The sequence below is a fragment of the Eumetopias jubatus genome, unplaced genomic scaffold (assembly GCF_037043125.1).
Source record: "Eumetopias jubatus isolate StellerSeaLion01/CBP00866 unplaced genomic scaffold, mEumJub1_p1.0 scaffold_1, whole genome shotgun sequence".
NCBI classification, from domain to species: domain Eukaryota; kingdom Metazoa; phylum Chordata; class Mammalia; order Carnivora; family Otariidae; genus Eumetopias; species Eumetopias jubatus.
This window is the reverse complement of record NW_028274807.1, coordinates 133,350,581-133,375,350: the sequence shown is the minus strand read 5'-3', so window position 1 is coordinate 133,375,350 and position 24,770 is coordinate 133,350,581. Positions and strand designations below refer to the sequence as shown.

General features: G+C 38.3%; 1 protein-coding gene across 2 annotated transcripts in view; it reads right to left on the bottom strand.

Annotated features, from left to right (window-relative positions):
• The window catches only part of KCNH8 (potassium voltage-gated channel subfamily H member 8), a 366,134-nt gene that overhangs the window by 18,326 nt on the left and 323,038 nt on the right, over positions 1-24,770 (bottom strand). For both annotated transcript variants that reach the window (XM_088021252.1, XM_028099221.1), the window contains exons 12-15: positions 14,055-14,093; positions 9,826-10,184; positions 6,980-7,086; positions 4,338-4,414 (exon numbers count right to left, since the gene is read on the bottom strand). In XM_088021252.1, the coding sequence (XP_087877378.1) occupies positions 4,338-4,414; positions 6,980-7,086; positions 9,826-10,184; positions 14,055-14,093 (582 nt within the window). The remainder of the gene's footprint in view (positions 1-4,337; positions 4,415-6,979; positions 7,087-9,825; positions 10,185-14,054; positions 14,094-24,770) is intronic.

Here is a 24,770-nt window from a genome sequence, read left to right as displayed (position 1 = left end):
GATGCAGGACTCAATCCCAGGACCCTGGGATCGTGACCTGAGCTGGAGGCAGATACTTAACCAACTGAGCCACCCAGGCATCCCCAAATTATACACTTAAGTGGATAAATTATATGATGTTAATTATATCTCAGGAAAGTTGTTTAAAAAAAAGGAGTTAATAAATAGTATGAAAAGACAGTCTTCTCCCTTTAAAAGGTCAATGTAAGTTGTTTCTACAAAGCCCATTTTTTGTTTAGAAATGTTATTATATACATTTCATTCTTCTGAATATAGTTAAGGTTTGGGGTTGATTAAAATGGTCTAATATTAACTGGTTCCTTTGTGTACATACAAAATAAAATGCTAAAAAGTGGCGATCAGAGCATTCCAGCCAAAATGCCCTTTGGTGAACAAGGATGATTTAACAAGCCACTTGCATTCTTTCATTTTAAAATGAAGATTTGGCTATGATTTTGTTTCCACTAAGCTTGGCAGGTTCTTTTCTGCTTAGTTTCATAATCATTTTGCTATTTACATGTTTAGTATAATATCAGGTAATGATGAAGCATTGTTAAAGTGGCATACTGGGTGTTTTTGCCCTTAAATCTCTAAGTCTTACAGAGCAAGTGTTCTTTACATTAATACAGTGACCCTATCCCATCAAACTATTTAGCTAAAATGCACTAAAATATAAACATTTTGCCCTATCATTTTCTTTCTTTTTTTAAAAGATTTTATTTATTTATTTGACAGAGAGAGAGACAGCGAGAGAGGAACACAAGCAGGGGGAGTGGGAGAGGGAGAAGCAGGCTTCCCGCCGGGCAAGGAGCCAACATGACTCAGGCTCAATCCCAGGACCCTGGGATCAGGACCTGAGCCAAAGGCAGACGCTTACTGACCGAGCCACCCAGGCACCCCTGCCCTATCATTTTCTATTCTAATTTTATATTGAGTATTTTCATAACAAAAGAAAAGTTTCAGGTAAAAAGTAGTCATTTTCATGATCAAATGTTTCCCTTAAATCCATTCATTTTCATTTTCTCCCCCATAAGCACTGAGACTAATTCTCTCCTACTACTCTGCGCTGGGCAGGAGGGAGCAGGGGGTGCTAACTTGAGAGTTGCCTTCTGTTGAATGGAAGTATAACCCTGTATAAGAAGAGAATGAGTGTTTGACCCCTTATTAACAGAAGACATCATGCTGGGTGCTTTATATATGGTATTAAGTCTTTGCAACAGTCCTGTATTGCAGATTTTATCATTACCACTTGAGAGAAGAAAAATCTGAACTTATGGAAGGTGAACACTTTGCTGAAATCAGACAGTTGATTTTATGAATAGAGATCTGAATATTTTTCTTTCTCCAAAGCTTATTCTCTTTCTCTACTAGTGTGTTTTATGTCTTAAGCCCGCTGTGGCAGAGCGCACAGCTTCCCCTTGTTGGCTTCACCACAGTATCTTTCTGGGCCAGCCAGATTTCAGAAATGAGGAAATATTCTAACTCTTACCTACAAACCTTTTCAGAAATGGGGCATTTGTCTTACACAGCCCATGGCCCCCACGGTGACAGTTTGTTGTTATTTTTAAACAATTTCCTTAGAATTGCACTCTTTCTTTGTTGCCGTAAAGCAATGGCAATGTTTTCAAAAGCGTTCTAATATTAGCTGCTGCCCTACATCTTTTAAACTCTCTTCACTGTTCTGTGAATGTAGGTTATTACCAACATTATTCTTTTTCTGATTTTTGTTCTGTATTTAGCCAGCTAATTATGAAATCTACACATCAATGAACAATTTCTTTATATCTTAAATGTTTAAGCAAATATCAGAATGAGGTTGTTGCCATGTTCTCAAACTGGATACAATACTTGACACGCCCCACATATACTGGGGATTGACCTTTTTATTAAAGAGTCACTATTATGCAGTACATTCCATGTTCATTATCAATTCTTCTCTGCTTACTACTAACAAGGAATAGAATAAATGAAGAATAAAGCAATCAAATGATCACATGGGTGAGCAGTAGGATACAAGTGAAATGGAAAAATTAGGCTTGGATTTTAAAAGATAGATTTTTTTTTGCTACATTATAGGAGATACGAGGAAAAAACAAGTAGGAGGTTAGAAGGAAGATAATTTTACAGTTTGAAACCAATTTGTATTTTCATTCTGCCCGTCAGTGGGTTTTAATGCACCAAAGGGTCAAGACTACAAATTAAATTATGTGTAAAGGATAAGATTTTCTTACTTAAGCTTCAACCATGAAGAAATCAGATATTTCCTATAAGGAAAAACTAATTCTTTAGGGAAGAATAATTGGGCCATTGGTATTTTAACTTGCCCTTTTTATTGCAATATATGGCGAGATAAAAAGATTTATGTCATCTCACTAGAAAAGCAATCATGAATACCAAATCACACTGGGGAAATATTTTGTTTTTCAAGTGGTTATCTGTTTTAATTTATCTACCATGGGCTCACATTGTCAAAGGAAAATCATACAGTGTGTGGATTTACAGCTGTGACTTGGGAAAATTATGTACATTCCAAAAGGTGAAGATATAAATACATTTCTTTCCCCAGAATAATTACTAACTCCAATATTTTGAGCTAAGATATTGGTCAGTCAATTCTTAAAACCATGAAATGATCTCAAATGTGAGGGAAAAGAATTCAAATGGTATTAATGGGTGCTTTTAGCCAAGAACAATATTTGAAAGGAAATTATTCAATAGAAGTTTCTCCAACAAGGTATTAATTTGTTTTGTTTTGTTTTGTTTGGTGGATTCTTAACAAGAGGTTATTTAGATAATGCAGTATATGGCCAAGTCCTTGTGATTTAAGGAGTTTCAATCTGTTTAGTTTTCCATTCCTATCTAGCTTGTTAGTCTGCCCCCTGGAACTCTTAAGTGTTGCTAGCTACAGTCACACTTGCAGAGAGAGTGGGCGCAGAAGGAGAGATGGTAGTAAATCGTAAATCTTCACTAAACTGAAGACACACGGGTTTAAGAAAAACTAATTATGATTATATGATTTCATTTTTCACAAATCTCATCAATGTCAGTAACTGGTTACATTTTTGCTAAGATCTCATCAGATAATCTAAAACTAGTCCTAGAAAGGGACTGTCTGTGCCTGTCCACATGTCCTCGCCCTAGGCCAACCTGAAGGTCATCAAAGACAGGTCCAGGTCTTCCTGCATATTCCTGTCTGAAGAACATTTTGAGTGTCCTCCACAGCTAGGCCTGCATGAAGAGCTAGTGAGTCAGTGTCTCAGGAACCACCCTCAGTTCCCCCTTTCCTCGTCTTATGGGGAACAGTTTTGAATGTCCCAGCAGGATTGAGACCCAATTGCTTACAGAGTCAATTATCTCATCAGCACACCCTTATTTATGTGCTTTCCTTTCTCATCTCTCTTAGTTCTCTACTCCTTGCTTTCTGGACCACCTCCCAAATAAACTATTTGCATCCAAATTGTTGTCTCAAATCTGTTTTTTTTTTTTAATTAAATTTTTTTGGGAGGGCACCCAAATTAGGACAGTGATTCAGAAATTACCTTCTCTATGTATATGAAATGGCCAGAAGAGACAAAAAGTAGGTAAGTGGGTACCTAGGGCTGGATATGGGAACAGGGATTAATCATAAATGGCAATGAGAAGTCTCGTTGTCGGGGGGTGGCGGGGGTATGGGGTTGGGAGGTGGTAAAAGTGTTCTAAAACTGTTATGGTGACAGTTGAACCACTCAATAATGTTACTAAAAATCATTGAACTGTACACTTGAAATGGGTGAATTTTATGATATGTAAAATATATTTTAATAAAGTTGTTTAAAAAATTACCTGATTTTACATGGTTAGATGTAAGATCCAGAGAGGTAAAGTGCTTAAAGTTACCCAGCAAAAATATGTCAGGGAAAGGAAGAGCATTTCAGGCCATTTGATTACTCTGAGAAATAGCATTCATCTTTGGATCAATTATCTTGCTTTAACTCATTAAAAATTACATGAAAAAAGCGAAAAAGCACCAGTTACATCAAGTGTCAATACATTTATGATGCTAATTAGTATAATTATCATTTATTTAGTGTTAACTTTATGCTAAATGATTTGCCTATACTATCTCAATTTCACAATGGGCCATAAGGCAGGCATAATTATTGTCCTCTTCTTATACATGGGGAAATAGAGCATGAGAGAGGGTAAGTAACTTGTGAAAGGTCACATAACTCATATGAGGCTTAGCGGGAATTCAGCCATGGTGGTCTGACACCAAAGCACATACCAGCTTTTGCTGGTAACTAGGATTTATAGATCTTACCATTCCAGCATGACCAAAGAAAAAGAAAGCTCCATACCTCACTGTTGAGTTTATTTATTTGCTGCTTGGTCTCCTCTGCTTTGATAAAGAGAACAGCAGCTCCAATCTCTGGGTCTGAAAAGTAGAACACACTCAGAATGAGTCTTTTAGCAATAAACCTCATATTTGAGGATTGGGGCAGTTGGAACGGAGAAGGAAGCCTAAGCTACTACCTTTACATTTGCCTGACGCCTGTGCACTGTAGGTTCTGTCTCCCTGGGATTGGACATGCTTCTAGTAATCCTCTGGATCGTGCCTGATATACTCCTTGAACCTAGGCATACATCATGGTGGGGACTGTGACCACACTGACTGGATGTGTCCATGGCAAATCTTCCTTTCCCCTGAACTTCCCCTTTCCTCACCACCATGTTCCAAGATGGCACAGTTTCTCTTTTTTGACCATTCTCTAAAAACATATCACAGTCAATGCCTAAACCCTAGAATAAGGGTGTTCTTTCCTCCTCTTTTTTCCCCAAATATTAATTCCTGTGCCCATGAGAACATTTTCCCCCCACTTCTATTTCAGGTGCTAAACTCCACTGCAGGTTTCCTATCTCCTCCCTTGTTGCTCTAAAAGATACTATCTCCCATTTCCTGGTTCTCTTATCTCCACTTTTTCTTTACCTTACTCTTCCAAATACATTTATTTCTGTCAGTGACAAAAGTATAGATGAATCGCTGCTAGCTGGAGTATAAAGGAATGAATTTTATATATATATATATATATATATATATATATATATATATATATATATATATATATATATATATGAATTGCTGCTAGCTGGAGTGGAAAGGATGAATTGCTGTTAGCTGGAGTGGAAAGGAATATATATATATAATTTATTTATATTTATTATTTAAATGTATTTATATAAAATGATGTGACCCTCATAATACCCTAATTCTGGTAAATTATGGGTAAAGAAGTTGTGGAACAAAAAAGTAAAAGCTCATTTTGCAAAGAATTTTGCAAAGTTAATCTATTAATTCAATGAATGACTAGAGAAAATATACAGTAGGCTAAATCTCCTTTAGAGGAGAGAGCAATGAAAAAAAAATATAATTGACCCTCATGGAGCTTAGAGTCTAGCTGGGAAAAGAGAAAACAATTAGGCAATAGATTTGGATTTCACACTAAGGGCACCAGGAAGCCATCTCAGGGTTTTAAGTATAGGATCAGAGTTATAAGAATAAATTTGTATTTTTAAAAATTTACTCTGTATGGAGAGCAGAACCACAGAAGAGACTTTGGTAGCAATGCATGCAAGAGATGGGTGTGGCAAAGAAATGTATGGTGGCAGTAAGGATACAAAGTCTTAGAATTGAGGGTTTAGGAGATAGAGCCAAGAAAATTTGTTGCTTGAGTGCATGAGTGTAGGGGTGGATGTTGGGAAAAGAAGAGGAGGCTAAGGAGGTGGTGGGACCAGAAATAGGTGGATGGACATGGTGAGGCTCTGTGTATCATCTCCAGGTCTAGGTTAGTCAATAAGGAAAACTTCCAATTGGAACCTACCATCAACTTTCATAGCAGATACATCAGTGTGACTGTAACTATGATTTCTGTGCCTCTTTCCCCAGAGTAACATCAACACAGGTAAGTCAACTGAATGAATGAATCAGGATTGTTGACTGATATCTGCACCCCTTCTTTCCCTGTCTTCCTTTCCTCTGCTCACTCCCCCACCTACCCCAGGGACTTACAAGGACCCTTCCACTTCCCTAGAAGATGATAATTACCAGGAAGTGGGATTGTTGATTGAGATGGAATACTGGTATTCTACCAAAAGGAGACACACACCCAGGACTGTACATTCAAAATTTTTTATTGGGTTTGGCTTTGTTCATGGACATATTCACTAACCGGTAACAGATCCTGACATAAGGATCCCAGAGCTGAGGGGGAAGGGGAGGACAGAGTTGGCAGGGGACTGCTAGCTTTCATCTGGTAGTTTGCTGGTAAATTGTGTTGGATAGCCTATGCTTGCTCATTATTCTCTCTTTATTAACTACAGGTGTGTCTTCTTTAGAATTTACTTATCATTTCTGGCCTTCATTATGTTGATATATTCCTTGTAATGGGCAATGAACTCAAGAAGGCAAGGGAGAGAGAGGAGGCTGCGTTAGGTTTGGGGGTACCCTTACATTAATTCACCATCACTAGAGGGTAGTGCTTCACATAGGTCTCCATCATTTCCAACCTTCTTACATCCTGCTGAAGTTGTTTATTCTCTGACAAAATGCACGTACATAATCTCTCATCAATAAGTTGGTTAAAAATAACCAATATTCCTACAGTGTACAACCAACACAGCTCTTCCTCTGGGTAATGTTGGTTTTGTGACTAGTCTGCATTCATAATAAGAAAACAAGGTCACCCTCTAATGAATAGCAGAAATTTGAGTCTCCTGACACACCATTTACCTTGGTTGGTAAATGGCAGAACATCTAGCTTGGATAGAGGAACAATTACAAATTATATCTTAATAACTTGGAGATGGCACAGACTCAAGTTGAATTGTTCCATGGCATTGGTAAAATTCTATCATGTAGAAAATGCAAAAAAGTGCCTATGCCAAACATTACAAGTTAAAAAGATATATCACCCTTTGATAGAAGGCTAAATATAGAGCTTACCTCCTAGAGGAGGGGAAACTCTGGGCTCTGGCCTGATGCGTTCAGAGCCAAAGTCAAAAGTCTGGCTTTCCTCACTGCTGTTTCCATCTTCAATTCCATCAACAATCCTGTTTAAAATAAAGGACATTGGTTAGTTGTGCATTTATATTTACGGGTTCCAATATTTCTTTTTTTAAAAAATATTTTATTTATTTATTTTAGACAGAGAGAGTGCACATGGGGGCGTGTGGTGGAAGAGGGAGAGAGAGAATCCAGAGCTGACTCCCCACTGGTGAGGAACCTGACTCAGGACTCGATCTCATGACCCTGAGATCATGCCCTGAGCTGAAACCATGAGTCAGACACTTAACCAACTGAGCCATCGAGGCACCCCAGATTCCAGTATTTTCAGAAGACTTAAAAATACTGTCTTAGTTTCTAAATTCTACATACTCTAAAGCTGAGCTATCCATTATGGTAGCCATTAGGCTTATATGGCTACTGAGCACCTGAAATGTGGCTCATGCAAATTGAGATATGCTGTAAGAATAAAATGCACATTGGATTTTGAAGATTTGAGTAAAAAAAATGGAAATGGTTTTATTAGTAAATTTTTAATATTATTTACATTTGAAATTATATTATTTGGGGCATACTGAGTCAAATAAAATATATCATTAAAATTAAATTTCAGGTGGTGCCTGGGTGGCTCAGTCATTATGCATCTGCCTTTGCCTCAAGTCATGATTCCAGGGTCCTGGGATCAAGTCCCACATCGGGCTCCCTGCTCAGCGGGAAGCCAGCTTCTCCCTCTCCCACTCCCCCTGCTTGTGTTCCTTCTCTTGCTGTCTCTCTCTCTCTGTCAAATAAATAAATAAAATCTTTAAAAAAAATTAAATTTCACTTTATTTATTTATTTATTTTTTGCTTTTTTAAAAATGTGGCTACTAGAAAATTTAAAATTACATTTGCACTGGGTGTTATATGCAAACAATGAATCATGGAACACTACATCAAAAACTAATGATGTAGTGTATGGTGATTAACATAACAATAAAATAAAAAAATAAAAAAGAATAGAGAGAGAAATGGAGAGAACAAAGAGAGATCATGAGAGAGAAAATGAAGAAAGAATGAGAATGAGCAAGAGCGAGCAGATGAAAAGCAAATGGGAGAGAATATTAACAAATTGTCTAGCTGAGCAACAGTTATTGGGATTTCTTTGTGCTGTTCTTATCATTTTTCTGTAAGTTTGAATTATAAAATAAAATCATCCCTCAGTTAAAAAAAATTACATTTGTGGCTCACAATTTTAGCTCATATTATATTTCTGTTGGATAGAAATACTATAGAATTTAGAATCTTATTTATTCTAGGATTCAAAGCCTTAAGCTACAGAAGTCCTTTTATCTGAATTCATATTAAATCACCACTCTATCTAGAATTAACATGTTTTAATCTAATGATTATAGCATCACATTAAATAACTTTGATGACACCTTTACTCTGAACCTGGACAAAACCAAGAGTTAAAGAATTACATATAAAGGACTATTAAGACTTTGGCTAGTCTTCTTCCCTTGCTAAATAATGTCTAACCCACTCATTATTTAAAAAATATTAAGTCTATTGTAGAAAATTTAAACATAAAAGTAACAAAAATTAGAAAATAAAAATCACCTGTAATCCATCACTACTGTCAGCATTTTGATGTATGTTCTCAAAACCTTTTTATAAGTATAGGATCAATTGTATATAAACCTTTCTTTTCCATCTTTCTTCTTATTAAAAATTTAGGAAGGAGACAAATAAGGCAACGTTTTTAAATTACCATCCTCAACGGAATTCCTGAACCTTTAATGTCCACCTACTTTTCACTGAGTCTGTTTTGCTTATTTTTAAAAATATTCTCTCTAAATGGATAAATTGTGTCCTTCAAATGACTAGTTAAATATATTGACAAATATCACTTGCTTTACAAGTAGAAAAACAGAATTTGAATCCAGATTTCCAAACTTAATCTCTGAGATTTTGGACAAAATAGTTCAATTCTTATATCTTCATAGTACAGATAATATGAACTACCTTACAGGACTCCTGATTTCCCGAGGAGACTAAATGCAACAGTGAATGTGGAATTACCTAGCAGAGAACATGGCACATAGGAAGCGTTCCATTTTTTTTTTCTTGCTTCTACTTATTACTCAGCTATGATGTGATTTTTTACTATTGCTTGTATTCACCATAGACTACTCCTTTCACATTATCTGCGTCAGGATTTTTCACTCTCTCAATCACCTCTAGTTAATCCTAAAGTGAATTTTTAAAATTAAAAGTATAGCCATTCCATGTTACATACAGAAGAGGCCAGAAATAAAACCAAGCTTCAGTTGTCCACAATGATGAGAAAAATAATATTGAAAATGAACATCAACACTTCATTTCCTTTATGATTTTAACTTATTGTTCCATAAAACATTTGGTAAGATCAGGCATTGAGGGAATCACATCAATGGGCCTTGTTCTATCTTTTATTTTCATTTAAATCTATAAATTATAAAATTACAATGTAGAAATACACACTTATGATAATAGGTAGAGCTAAATGGATGATAGGAGTAGAGAAGGACTTCTGAATATTTAATGGACCCTTTTGAGAATACAAATAACACTAATTATTCTCATACTGTACACACCTCCATGTAGAAGCAAAAATTGCACACAAAATTCAGGAAAGTTGAAGAAGTCTGGCTAGGACCCTGTGTGGTTGAGAGGCCCAGGAGGCTCGATAATTTACTAGCTAGGTACTAACTTGGACAAAAGGCAGCCCTTTTCACTAGGAAAGAATTGCATGATGTGATTCTTACCTTGGACTGAGGTCTGGGGGTCCAGCGCTATTCAAAGCTGACAGTTGCAATTTCAAGTTTCTCTCTTTCCTTTTAGCCTGGTTAGGGGGGTCAGTTTCCTGTTTGTTTTGGGGGGAAGGTGAACTGGAGATTCTGCTAGGTGAGTGAAATGGCACAGTGCCCGAGGCCAACTGCTTCAAGCTTAGGCCTAGATAGCTTTTATTGCTTCCAACCTTCTTACTGCATGCAGAGGATGTTCCCCTTGTGTAGATGGGAGAGAGGGAGGCTGTCTCCTCGTCTTCTCCCTCCTCCTCCTCCTCTTCATCTTCCACAATGGACGGGAGTTTTTTGTTGATGCTGCCATTTCCCTTGGGCTCTGACTAAATCAGTGGATAACATAGATTAGTACAGATCACGAAGACCGCTTGAGAGGTTGATCATTCATGCTGGTGGGCCCACCTAAGCAAAGTCAAATCCTTTAGAAACTTACTTCTCAGTAAAACTTAAGACTTTGCAGATTTTGCTATTATTTATTCAGGGGTTCAGTGTCTCCCCATTTGAGATATTCCCCAGGTTTACCCTCTTTGCTATCCTGGTGTCAGCCTGTTAATGCCTCTCTTGGTCTTTTTAAACTGTCTTGGTGGGGAGCTGTGTGAAACATGCGTTTTACCTGGTTTGCATCCAGATTTTACTCAGCCTGTCATCTGTAATAGTATATGGTGACATGCTCTTAGGACATTTTCAGTTTTAGGTCTTCATAGGGTCTTTAGTGGAACTTTATGTGCAGATCAACCAGAAAAATGTTATCTTTGAGAATAAAAATCTTTCCTATTTTGGATCACATAGATAGAGTAAGATCAGCAGCATCTGCAGCTACTCTGCTTCCTGTTATTTTTATTCTCAGATGTCAGTTGGCAGGAAATGGAGCAAACCATTTGGTCTGCTCCCCTTGAGAACTTTGGGAGGGGAAGGAGAAGTCTTGCTAAACCCATCTTAGATTCTTGGCTGGAGTCATTCAAACTTTTGGACTAAGAAGAAGCAAGGGAGAGGATGGGTAAAGGCAATGGAGGTAATGATGGAGAGGCAGGGCAGAAAGGACAGCAAAGGCTAAGCGAGTGGCCTGCAATGGAGTCACTATGAGAGTGGGTGTTTCTTGCTCTGCTCCAGATGTGGCTTCCCTGCTCCAAAAGGTCATTCATTTTTCTGTGCCTCATTCTCTTTTGAGGATACAATTGCTTCTACCTGCTCATCAATAATTTCTAAGAGAAATAAGACAACAAACTGAACAGATCTAAGAGTGCTATTTAAATCTCATGAGCTGTCATGGTTATTCCATCATCTTAAGAAACAGTTGGTTTATTGGTATATATTTATTTTCCTGTAACAGTTACAATGATAGATATAACAACAAAAAATGAACTTGAACCTGTGGTGACTTTACAGGCAATAGCCCGATTCATTCGGTTTAGGCCAACCTAAGCAAAATAGTTAGTTTACTCATGAAGCTTTCTTGTATTTTAATCTTAATGGCTCAAAATTTCTTGAGGAAATGGCATTAGATTCATCTTTCCAACTAGATATGATTATTTTAATTAATGGTGAAGCCATTAGTTTTTTATTGGGATAGTTATGGTTTGGCTTTTACTTGTTTTTGCTTTTCACAGTGTTTTAAAATTCTGTGCTTATAACAAAAGTTGGACCCACGTGGAATTGCGGGGGAACATTTGTTTGGTAGCACTGTAGAATAGAAAAATTAGCTCATCCAGTTAAGGACACAACAGGGCAAACTTATCAAAGAAATGAAAAACAATGAGTGAATTCTTTTAATTGGACTTCTGTTTACATTTGTATTGGCAATTTAATCATTCCTTTGGTTCAAGGAGGCTCCGCTGGCCCTAGGAGAATTCTCTGACTAATAATCTATAGTGTTTGTACTTCTACAAGCTTGTTTAAATTTCATACTTCCATTTTATCATGGAGACTTGGAACCTTGGGCAAGTTGCTTATAGATATTGACTCTTGTGATCAAGGCAGTCAATGGTACTTATACGAAGAATTAACTATTCCTCCTAACATTATTGCAGAGAGGAGCCAAATTTATTAGATTTTTAAACACCTAGTCCCACATGCAGCCTCTATGCAGGAGTACCGGTTACTTTCTTCAGGCCATCTACACAGAAACGCTTGCTTCCCTTGCGTAGCTGGATTCACCCATGTATACACTGCCATAAAATTCGACTACAGATTTCCCCCTTCTCTTCTGACCCACCCTTTCATTTCCCCCTGACAAATGCTTCCATGAGGGCACTGAGGTTTTTATCCCCATAGTCACAAGAATCTCTAATTTAGCTCATGACATTCTACTGGGATATAGCCATTTCGAACTCACAGGTGACTAGATTCAATCAAACCTGTCATGATGACAAGGGAAGCAGAAAAAAGTTTAGTGGCTGAATGCATAGACTTTTGGTCACACAGTCCTAGAAGTCCTGAGACTTACTACTTATTACTTGGTCAAGTAATATAATTGCTTAAATCCTTGGTTTCCTCACCTGTAAATTGGGAACAGTGTGAGGAAATAGGTATTAGATAATGGACGTTAAAACACTTAGCAATGTGCAGTGGAAGTACTTAATAGATGCTTGCCCTTGTGGTGATGATGATGATCATGAAGAAAATGGAAACATTTGCCTCAGGGCAGGTGCTACAGAGAGTGTTGGTTACCTCTTTTTACATAATGTCCCCTTCCTTGCTAGTTAACAGAACTCTTAGCAATGCACCTTGCCCAAAGATCTCCTTTCTCTGCTTCCTTTGCCAGTTGGTTTGACCAGGAGGCAAAGTTCTGGGGAGATACCATGCAAGTGGACAGGTTAAAAGGAACTTTTAGGAAGACGTCTGGAAAGAGGGGAGCCTCTATGCTGCACTTTCATATTTTTTGTTTTTTTAGTTTCTAGTCTGGACTATTGATAAAGTGGAGAGATCTCCAGCTAAGAATTATCTATTCTTAGATAATGAGAAGATCTTAAAAAAGGAAGCCATGCATTGAGGATAATGAATCCAAAAGAAGAAAGCTCAGGACCCTACTGACACAGTTATATCACCCACCTCTGGCCTTGTCCACAAGAGAGAAATAAATATCTATTGCCTTGAAGCCCCTATTATTCTAGTGGTTTTGTTATTGTAAATGAACCTAAACCTTAATTATACACAATGATGTTTTTGAAAGTTAAAGATGTTGCATTCTTAGAAGGGAATCTTCATTTTCAGAGTGCTACGAAGGGGTGAGGAATTCAAATTGGAAAATCCAAAAGAAAGCTAAATTTTTCTTCATGAGAAAGAGAATATAGGAATGGCCTGGGGGCAAAGGGGTGTAGTTGTGACAAAAGGCGACCTGTTGAGAAGAGTTGAAACATAATAACATTTTGCCAGCTCCTGAGGAGGGATTTTGTAGAGATGAGAAAGAAAAGACAGCTACTGCCAGACAGAAACTCAGTTGAATGCACTTTGTTTTAAGGGCTGTTAAGAAGTTTCTCAATAGTATTAAAAGTAAACCCTGTTTGCACCCCCACAGTCCCAACTATCTTCAGTAAATTATCAATGTCTTTGACATGTGTTATGTAATTGGATACGTGTTTCTCTGCACGTATGTGTGTCTGTGGGTATACACGTGTGTGAAAGGTGTTGGGTTCCTCTTCAAGGAGAGTACTGAGTAAGGCAAAGAGCTTTTCATAGGGTTCTTGTCCCAGGATTATTGGTAGTCCAAGTCTAGGTAATAAGTCTGATAAATCACTGTTTCTTGGGAAAATTTTCTGTGAAATTGGAGGATTCTTAGAAGTTGGAACTGCCTTAAGTGTTCAAGTGAAACCACTTCCAGAATATCTCTGAACCATTTCTTTTTATATACCTCATGGATACTCATGTTGCACCACCAACTGGAAGTCTACAAGAAAACATTTGGCTACTACTTTTAAACATAATAAATGTATTTTTAAGATCAATACCTCAGGATCTTACTACTTTTGGCAGGTTCTGGTGACGACTACTTTTCAATGACCATATAACCCTTAAATAGAGAGATGAGTTTCAATACTTCTCTGTTCCAAAGTCCAGAAAGTCAATCAATACATTTCATTGGGAAGTGTATCAGGGAAATTAGAAAATAAATACATAAGACCCTGAAGTGGGAGGCAGATTTATTGGAAATCCTACAGATTTTAGATAAATGTTCTGCTCTTTGGAAAAAGCCATACCTGTGAGACCGTAGATTTGTTCGATAATCTTGATATCACCTGCAAGAGGAAACAAACAAACAGAAGTCATGAGGATCATTTAAGCCTTCCCAGGTGGTTTGGGACTGGGTAAAATGTAGGAAGCAGGGGAGAGAAAGTGTGGGGGATGATGGATCCACCTGGATGGGCCAGAAGGAAAAACACCTAAAAGATGCAGAAAAAGCCTCCCTCAGCCCAGCTTCTGGGAGCTCTATTGACCAGTGTTCGGACTAAGAAAAGGGAGCAGCAAATTGAATGTCACACCTAGGAAATGATCAAAAGAGTGGACGTATTGGCTATATTTTCCATCTTGATGCCTTATTAGCTCCCCTTTTGTTTTCCATCTCCCATTTTCCTCTTTTCCTACCCTTCTGCTAAATTCTCATGTCTTCTGTGATTTTTCTCTCTGGCTCTGTGAAAACAGAAACCTGTGGAATCTTTTCTTATTTAATCTAATTTCTTTCCATCTGTTCACCTCCCCTTCTTACTTGAATACGGGTGGGGGTGATGTCTCCTTTCTGTCCTATTTGTTTTCCTCACCATGGTGTTTCTTGTGGACTACAATTAAGTTCACTGGGGATCCTGATCTCCTGTTTGATCAAATTTAAGATTCCATTGATTACAAAAAGAAAAAAATCCTGCCAATCAAATTGGGACATGCCATCAATGATAAGAGAGACCCCAATATCAGAGATGCTAAAAGGTGAAAAACAAATGTGTGTTGTAGAATTACTTCAGCTGGGCTTCAGACTACATCTTATATAAAATCAAACTACAGTACTGTGGAGGAGTCCATTATAAAACATGCAGCTTTCCATGCTGGACAAAGAAGCTCTGGAACTTATGATATATCCTGGAAACATGCTTCAGGTCTCATCTACATTGTTTTTTTGCACAGACACTTCTTTCATTTTAAAGTGGTAAATAGATGCTATAAATTAGCATAACTTTATTCACATTAAAAAAAAAAAACCTTTACACTCAAAAATGATCTGCCTAGGAAGTGAGACATATTTAGTAATTCTGTCAACTCTCACTGTTGTTGTTTTTTTTTCTCCTAGATGATTAGGGAAATAGATGTGTTATTATTTATACAAATGCTGGCATCATTATTGCTGTGCAAATACATGTTTCATCAATGTTTAATTTTATCAAAGAAGTCAACCCATTCTACATCTGCTTAGTTGCCTAAATATGCATTAATCAGAAGCATTGTAGACATAAGTTTTGTAATAATTCCCTAAATAGTGACAAATAAAACAGCTGAATAATTAAAAATGTGAAAATCCAAATTACAGTGCTGTTGCTACTGTGGTAGACACAAAAATGTGTTTTTTAAAAAGCCTTTCAGTTACAGCCTGGATGAGAGAACAAAAAGCCCTGTGGGATTTAGGAAGCCTGAACAGCTTCAGGTCAGAGGTGCCCTCTGAGGTGTAGGAAGAAGAAACTGGCCTCAGCGTCTTTTGATTTGGGTGTGACTCCTAGCTCCCTGGTTTACTTACTGGTAGCATGACTTCTGTCAAGTTGCTGAATCCCAAGGTTGTTTTCCTGTATCAGTGCTTCTCAAACTTTTATGTGCACACAAATCACCTGGGGACTTCATTCTAAAATGCAGGTTCTGGTTCAGGAGGTCTGGGGTAGAGCCTGAGACTCTGTATTTCTAATGAGCTCCCAGGCAATACTGATGTGGCTGGCCCGTGAGGCATACTTTGATCTTATAACCAACACCACTGCTATTATCATCCTATCACCTATTAATTCATTAAGTGTTCACTATGTGACAAGCATCCTGAAAAATGCTCCCAGCCATTATGTCCACTAATTTTTATCGCAATCCTAGAGGTAAGAAGTATCCATCATATAACCAGCACTACTGTGATAGGCTCTCTGATTAAGTCATTTCATTTGCATATGGCATTAAGCGCACGTATTTTAAAAGAGTACTATGATATATTCATTCTATTGACCAACACTTCATGCTGATCCAGATTCTGCCAATTGCAGAGAATATTAGTTTAATGGAAACCCAGTATTTTAAAGCCAGAAGTCACCCTAAAGAGTGTCTGCTACAATGATTTGTAACCTGGGAGACAGTAGAATGTTTGAGAAGCATTCCTAAGTAAATCAGATTCCAGAGCACCAACTCCAGAGTGTCTCTTCCAGTTGGTGGTGGGTAGGACCAGGTCCCCAGGTCAAGGTTGAAACCACTGAGTTAGTCCAACTCTGCCTACACGTGTGGAAATTGCCATCCAGGGAGATGAGGTGACTTGCCCAATCCATGCATCAGGTTAGAGTTCTGGCAGAACCCTACCAGACGCCAGGTGCGCTGACTCTCTGGGTACCTTGCACAGAATCAGAAGTTGCCTTAGGTGCCTCCTCCAGCAATTAATGCTGTTAGTTGAGCTGAAAGACTAAATGCCTGACATATTGTGGAACTGAATCTAGCATAAGGTTTGATAACTGCCACAAAGAAGATCCCCAAATCTCATGATACTAAGTTACCCAAGCACTTTGTTAGCCTTTTCTGAATTACAGATCTCTCCAGAAAAATGATGCATTCTTGACATTCTACCCCCATGGAAAAAAAATGCACAATACAACCTTTGAATAGATAATGTTTATAGATCTCGTATCTTTTTCCAGTAACTGGAAGACTCAAAGGTTTTGGATGTTTTGAGGAAGACAGTCTTATCCAATTTGAATCCCTCCCACATGAAATTTTTAAAACTTTTAGACAACAGAACTGCTGGTAATCTCTAATGGGGATGATTAAAAAAAAGACTGAAGTAATACAGGTTGGGATGATAAAATGTTCTAAATCAGACATAAAACAAGGAATGAAGGTCATTGCAATAAAGTCTTGAGAGAAATAAAGAAGGCTGAGGGTCAACCCACTCAGATCTTAGAATTGTACCTTCAGTTTGCCAGGACAGAAGAAGCCAAGTGTGGGCAAGAAAGACCGGGGGCATGTCTTGGCAAAAGGTTATTACAAATAAGGTAAGGCTTTATAACCTTGTGGACTAGGAAAGAAACACATTCTCAGCTATACGGAGTTGGTTTAAAACGTTTCTGCATAAATTCTCTTCCTCTTTTATTCCCCGGTCCTAACCACTTAACTTACTCTATCACTCTGTAAGTCCAGTGGGAACTAAGAGGGAGGACCCTTACATTGAAAAAACACTGCTCACTGGCATGGAGAACCAGAAGGAAAATGGTCTCTTATTACTCAGACAATCTGCTACAAAAAAGCAAAACAAATTCACAATGTCCTTTTTAAAAAAGAACTGTGTAAGGAAGTTCTCAAAATTCTACTATTGAGCTTGAACTGCAAACAGAAATCAAATGTACTAAAATTAATGGTGATTATAGATGTAAAAAATGCCACTGTATTCTTTAATGTTGTCTATGTTGCTGAATGAAGACATTCTAGAAGAGCTTTCAAAGGCTCATACCTGACCTTGCCCATTCAACTTATTTTTTTCCTAAGTTCCTAAACTCCCCAGTAGTAAATTTTCTTGCTTTTAGGATTTTCTTTGAGCAGGGCTACAAGCTCTTTGATTTGTTTCATCTATTTCTGCCCACTGATTAAAGTGTCTCTGAATTCTGACACACAGTACTATGACGATAAGGTTTGGGGCCTAGACTTTCATGGGATGCTAATGCCTCACCTTTAGAAGCTGATTGGTTTTTCAGTAATAGTGAGGCATTGCCGATAAGCTTTCCTTACTCTCAAGATCTTTTCAAGAGACTGAACCACCAAGAAGTTAACTACTATGAGGTAGGAAGGAAGCAAATGGGAATGGAACCCACCACAGAGGCTTAGGAATCCTAAACTGTAACCAGTGGCCCAGTGGCCCAAGGAAGGTATTCTCATGGTTTACTTGGTTTGCAGGTCGGAATTACAAGCCCCTGTGTGAGTCTGCAAATGTCCTCTCAACTCTGGAATCTCCTAAGACACTAAAGTGCTCTGGTAGGAATGTTATCTACAGCTGATTGCTCAATTGGGAAATGAGATGCAAATTACAAGGCTCTTCTTTCTAAGTGATTCATGATATCCTCTGCTTTGTTAATAATGCCACATTGATTAAGTCACAAAGCAGATTGAAGGAACATGTGTCCTCATTCAGAAAAAGGAAACATCACATATTTTATCTTGTTGTCTGGACAGCAACATTACTAGTACTGGTGGCTGTTTGGGATAGAGTATGAATGGAGGATACTCCCACATAACTCACATCGTTAAAAGGCCCATTTTTACAAAACCATAAATAATTGTCATATGATATGGCAAGTAGCAAATCAATAGGTCTCACTTTTATTTCTGATCTGCTTCTTTCTCTTGTAGACTTAAGTGGAGGTACCAAGAAATAGTAAATGACACCAAAGGCAGGTGGAAGACAGAAAGAAGCATTGGAAAGCTCTGGAGAAAGAATAGGCTTTGAATAAGGGGGCCCTTGTTTTCAACTAAAAAAAGTCTAGGAGTTCACTACCATCTAATCTAAAGACATTTTTGAAGCTGGTCTGAAACCCTAAGTGGGTAACACAGTAGCTAGTATGTTTCCTTTGCTTGTTGTATAACTTAGAAACAGAAATGAGATTTTAATTAAAAAACTGATGATTTTGAACTTTTCTAATTTCACCCTGAGCCTTGAGGTGAAGACAAACTTAGAGGAGACGTCTTTTCCTCTACATAAATACTATCACTTCTGATGCAGAAAGCACATGTCAAATAACCGAGACTTGAATTTAGAGTTTAATTTCTAGTTCTGGAGAGCTCAACCACTGAGACTATGGTATAGGAAACACCACAAAAACTCCTCTTCTCTGGGTATTATGTGTGTTGGGGGGTGGGGTGGAGAGGACCCATTTCGGAGATAGCAAAGCATAATGGCTAAGAGCTGGGATTTTCCTAGTCTTTTCACTTATTAGCTATGTGACCTTGGGAAGCATAGTAATTGGGATAAATAGGTAATGATGAGATAAACAATTTGGTGAATTTGAATGGTTTACCCCTAAAGAATTTTATTTCTCATTCTTCCTCTGAAAAATGATGGTGGGGTGCCTGGGTGGCACAGTTCGTTGGACATCTGACTTTGTTTCGGCTCAGACCCTGATCTCAGGGTTATGAGATCGAGCCCTGAGTCAGGGCTCCGTCGGGCTCGGGCTCGAGCTCAGCTCAGTTGGCTTAAGACTCTCTCTGCCCCTCCCCTACCTCTCTCTCTCTCTCTCTCCCCCCCCCCCCCCCGTCTCTCGAGTGCGCGCACTCTCTCTCAGGTAAATAAAAATTTTTAAAAATGATGATAATATTTAAAGTTGTTTTGAGGATTAAGGATTAATTATATTACATTTACATATAAATGTAAACTGAACAAATCTTGGAGACCCAGTTGGCCACAGCGGACATTAAGAGAAATGTATAGCACCCAAAAGTACAGTTGACCCTTGAACACCATTGGGTGTTAGGAGTGCCGACCACCCCCACTCCCAGTGGAAAATCGTTTAAAACTTTTGACTCCCCAAAAACTTAACTACTAATAACCTACTACTGACCAGAAACCTTACAAATACATAAACTGTTGATTAATACACATTTTGTATGTTATAAATATTATATACTGTATTCTTACAATACAGTAAGCTAGAGAGAAGAAAATGTTATTAAGAAAATCATAAGAGAAAATATGTTTACACTACTGTATTTATCAAAAAAATCCACGTATAAGTGGATTCATGAAGTTGAAACCTGTGCTGTTCAAGAGTCAACTGTAATTCTTAAGAAATAATTATTCTTTTGTGTTTTCAAGAACCTTAAAGCTTATATATTGATAAACTACAGTAAGACTTTTTAAAATTACCCCTCCCTTTCTATTCCATTAGCGATAATGAAGGTGCTCTCTCTCAGTTCTCTCACTGAAACTCTGGATCCCTTCGGTTCACACTCCCCTTCCTGCTTCCTCTCTGGCCATAATGCCCAACGTTCCTGTCAGAGCTGACCGCTAGGTGGTGCCATGCCTTCCAGCCAGCTCGTTTCTCTAGAAACTGAAAGTATTTGGAGCCCGCCAAGCAATGTAAGTCTCCTATGGCTTCAACTTTATGATACACAAGGCACTTATCATGAAAAAAGTCCTCACATTGTTGCATTTGTTAAGTACTTGGTCCAGTGTCTGGCATAAAAAGTAATTAATTCCTGTTAATAAATGTTAGTTATGTTATTGTTGATATATTGATTATGAAGAAAAGTTTTCTTTGAATTGGATTAATGGGAAAAAGGCCATTTTTAGCTATGGATATCCAAACATTCACACAGATGGATTTGTCCAACTGAAACTAATATATATGTAGGACTCCTTAATAAAGAGACCATAAAATTGTTAAAACATGAGTTTCCCTACATTGCTGTACTAGCAGAGGGCTATCATCCCATGCCACAGAACTCTTCTTTGTGCAACACTAGGTGGAATACTTTACATAAAGTAATGACTTGGTATTCTATTCTTTCCTCTCTCAACACTTTTTATCTGCTTCACTTAAACAAAATAAAGCACTTTCAAATCGTCCATACAGTCAAGACACTGATAATGTATGCAAATTAACTCAAGCACGATTTTAACTTCCTATCTCTAAATTCAAATGTATGAGTTACAATGCTTTGGGATTAAAAGAAAACCCAAAGAGTCTCTTAATACTTATTCAAGAACTTGGAAAATGCAGGATGATTTTGAGAGAGAGAGAGTTACTTATAAATATGTGGTTCATATTATTCTAGAAAGGCAAAGGAGGAAAATACACACCATTATGTGAGAAAACTAGAAATTTCTCCACACTGACATAGGGTTTTAAAGGTTTCAGGCTTCAGGAGCTATGTGCCAACTCCATGATTTGGGAGTTCAGCAGTTAATCAGTGCTAAAAAGAATTTGCAGTTTAAACTCATTATATTGAGCTGAGATTCCATGCCCCCCAATGACCTGCTTCTGATTAGGGTACAATGGCTCCTTGGTTAGCTTGTAAAATCAGCTACTATGTAATTGTAAGGAAACACAATAGCTGGTTTCATAAGAGTTTCAGGATACACGCTGAGTACTTTGGTTCCAAACCAGGTCATTGAAGGAAGATGCTCAATTTGGTATGAGAAGTTTTCGCATCATAACTCCCGATGGCACTTCTAAAGCTAATGTGAAATGCCTAATTTGCTGCCAAGGAAGCTCACTGTCAATTATACACTGTAACAAAAAAGGTGAACATCCCTATATGTTGAAAATAGTGTTTGTACCAGCAAACCGAAATGAGCTACTCTGCTTATTTAAACCACAGTGCCTTAGTTAAGCTCACTTAGCCAGAGAAAAGAAGAAGCCTATATGGGGCCATGATAGAGTGGTCATAGGCAGCTTCCACATGACCAAATGCATATCCTTTTTTTTTTAAGATTTATTTATTTACTTTAGAGAGAGAGCATGAGCGGGAGGTGAAGAGGGAGAGAAAGAAAGAAAATCTCAAGCAGACTCTACACTGAGCATGGAGCTGGACGTGGGGCTCAGTCCCATGACCGTGAGAACAGACCTAAGCCCAAACCAAGAGTAGGATCCTTAACTACTGCACCACCCAGGAGCCCCCAAATGCATATCTTTTTTAATTAAAGCACTGTGAAACTTAAGAATGAAGAATATTGTGTTTCACAGCATTTACACTTTTACCAAATATTCAACAATTTCTAGGTGAAGAAGAAACTCTCACAGTTAGTAGATGAAGGCCAAGCTTCTTAGGTTACCCTTTTTTTGTACTCAAAGGTGATGCATGGAGCACTGTAAGGAAGATATTACTAATTATATAATTACTAATTATATATCGACTGAGAACAGTCTTTGTGAGAATTAACAATAGAGTACAAACCACTGAAATTTAGGAAGAAATGTGTCTGAGTTGGCATTTTTGCTCCCCCAGTGGTGCTCCAAGAAGTCTCCAGAACAACAATTGTCATAGATCAAATGTGCCTGATATATCTTTTTTCCTTCTCTGGTCTCTCCTAATAACGTCCTCACCCAAAGTCTGTGAAGGAATCATTCCCCAGTTATTTATATAGTGGTATGTCTTTTTTATTTCTTTTCTTATGTAAATTTGTATTTTGAGCCTGAGGTTTCATCCCAGGATAGACTTTTCCTTAACCTTTAAAAATAAACAGTGAAAGGGGCGCCTGGGTGGCTCAGTCGTTAAGCGTCTGCCTTCGGCTCAGGTCGTGATCCTAGGGTCCTGGGATCGAGCCCCACGTCGGGCTCCCTGCTCAGCGGGGAGCCCACCTCTCCCTCTGCCTGCAGCTCCCCCTGCTTGTGGTCTCTTTCTCTCTCTCTCTCTCTCTGGTAAATAAATAAATAAAATCTTTTAAAAAAAAGCTGAGGGATTTAGGGGAGAGGTTTGTGGGGAGACGTGAGGTAATGACGGGTTTCCTGAAATTACAATATGTGGTTGAGATTTTAGCGTTATCACGTGACAGCTTAGTTACAGAATGGCCATTTCCAAGTTTGGACAAAATCACAGCAGTATCGACTGTGGAATTCCTCTTCATAAAAATCTGAACAATGAATAAAGCAGATCCATTTAGAATCGGCATAACTTCTTAGAGTGAGGCATTCTAAACTTAAGAGCTAAGTCATTTATAGGTTCATACAAAGACATCATTCTTCTAGTTACACACATGAAATCTGTAGAGATAATTCTCTTCAGAACAAACTTTTCTCTCCACATTTTATTAAAATTTTTTAAGGCGATTATTTTCATGATTGCAAAATATGCACCAGTGACTTTACTGGAAGGACGATGCTTTCACAAGTATTTACATGAGTTTGTGCAAAGCAATTCTGGCCCTTCAAGTTTCCAATCTCCTGGTTCAGGCTGTGCTTGTGAAGTTGTGTCTTCGGGATTGCGGGAAGCTGGCATGTTGGATTCTTTGAAGGGATAATTTTGGCCTTAGTTGGACTGTGAAGTCATACTACTTTTAGGTAATATAGATGCTTCCAAAATAAGTCATTTGGAGTCCCACAGTGGGTGTCATATTTTTCCTAGTAATTTCCATTAGATCTTCAGGAGGTGTAACTTCTACTTGCCACTGGCTCTAAACCACTGACTTTAAGAATCTCCTCTCTTGCCTTTTTGTTAATTCATTCAGAATTTTAATTTAAAAAAATTTTTTTAAAGATTTTATTTATTTATTTGACAGAGAGAGACACAGCGAGAGAGGGAACACAAGCAGGGAGAGTGGGAGAGGGAGAAGCAGGCTTCCCGCTGAGCCGAGAGTCCAATGCGGGGCTCGATCCCAGGCCCCTGGGATCATGACCTGAGACAAAGGCAGACGCTTAACGACTGAGCCACCCAAGCGCCCCTCATTCAGATTTTTTAAACACTTTTACTTGGAGAAGTACCATTAAAGAGATTCTGTGGCAAATTATTTAGAAAAACTGAAAAAAAATATTTTGAGGTATGACTACCCTATTTATTAATGAATTTGGCAGATATATATTCCTATAGGCTAGGCTTTCATAAAACGATGGCAGTCTCATCTGTCCAGCAAGCTGCATTCATCTGCCGCTCCTCACGTTCTCCTCAAATTACTAAGTGGTATCATGCGTGTCCATTCTGTTTCCTGAAGAAGACATTCTCGTTTAAAGGCAACACAAAAACACAGTCGTAAAATAAAACACATACAGAGAGCAAAAACAAACCATTTAATTTGGTTGCACACCTTTCCCAATGTTTAAAAGTTTTCTTGAGCTGGAATAAAAAAATAATGGAAAGGTCCTACTAGAAGGGCCCATGGTTCAGCCTGGTTAATCGTTCACTAACCGGTCAGCCGTTCACCCGGACGGATGCATCCCGTTGGACACATAGCTTGGTGAGATTTCCCAGGCTGCGCGCACTGAGCCTGAACCACATGACTCATTCTGGCCAATGGAATGTGAGCAGAAGAGCTCCGTGCCATTTCTGGGGCTGGCCCCCCAGTAATACAAAGGCAGCCACCACCCTCTCTCTCTTAACTGGTTGGCTGGCTGGATACAAAGTGTCTGGTGAGGGACTCAGGCCTGGAGGGTGATGGGGCCACCAAATAGAGGAAGCCTGGATTCCTGAGTCATCAGGTGAGAAACTGCCTCCTGTATACTGTGATATGAATAAGCTTTACTGCATAAATCGTTTATTCTACTTATTGTATCAAATTATTGAGACGTGGGGTTGTTTGTTGAAGCAGTTAGCTTGACTCAACTGACGGTTTCTTAGCGACCATTTAGTCCAGAGATGAGGAACTGGAGGCCCGCAGAAGGCAAGCAACTTGCTCCAAGTCATACAACTTCTATATGTATTGAGTCTAATGCCTTGTATTCATTGCTCTTTTTGACAGAATCCTGTTTTGGTTTTTCGGTCTTTTCCCCATATATAATGCTAACATTTTGTCCCATCAAGACAGAAGTGTGACTAATAAAAGAAAAAAACGTAAACTGTACAACCTGGAATATAAATATGCTTCCTTAGCCCTAGTCAGACCTGGGACTGTTTATGAATCCTGGCAAAACGCAGTGTCACAGATTGGTGACCATATGCTCTGCTTTTAAAGAACTTAATCTTCCGGGTGGAACATATAAGTGGGATTACCACATCACTAAAATCTCAGCATCTTGCAGATGTTCATCTCAGAATTTTTCCTTAATCATTTTCCT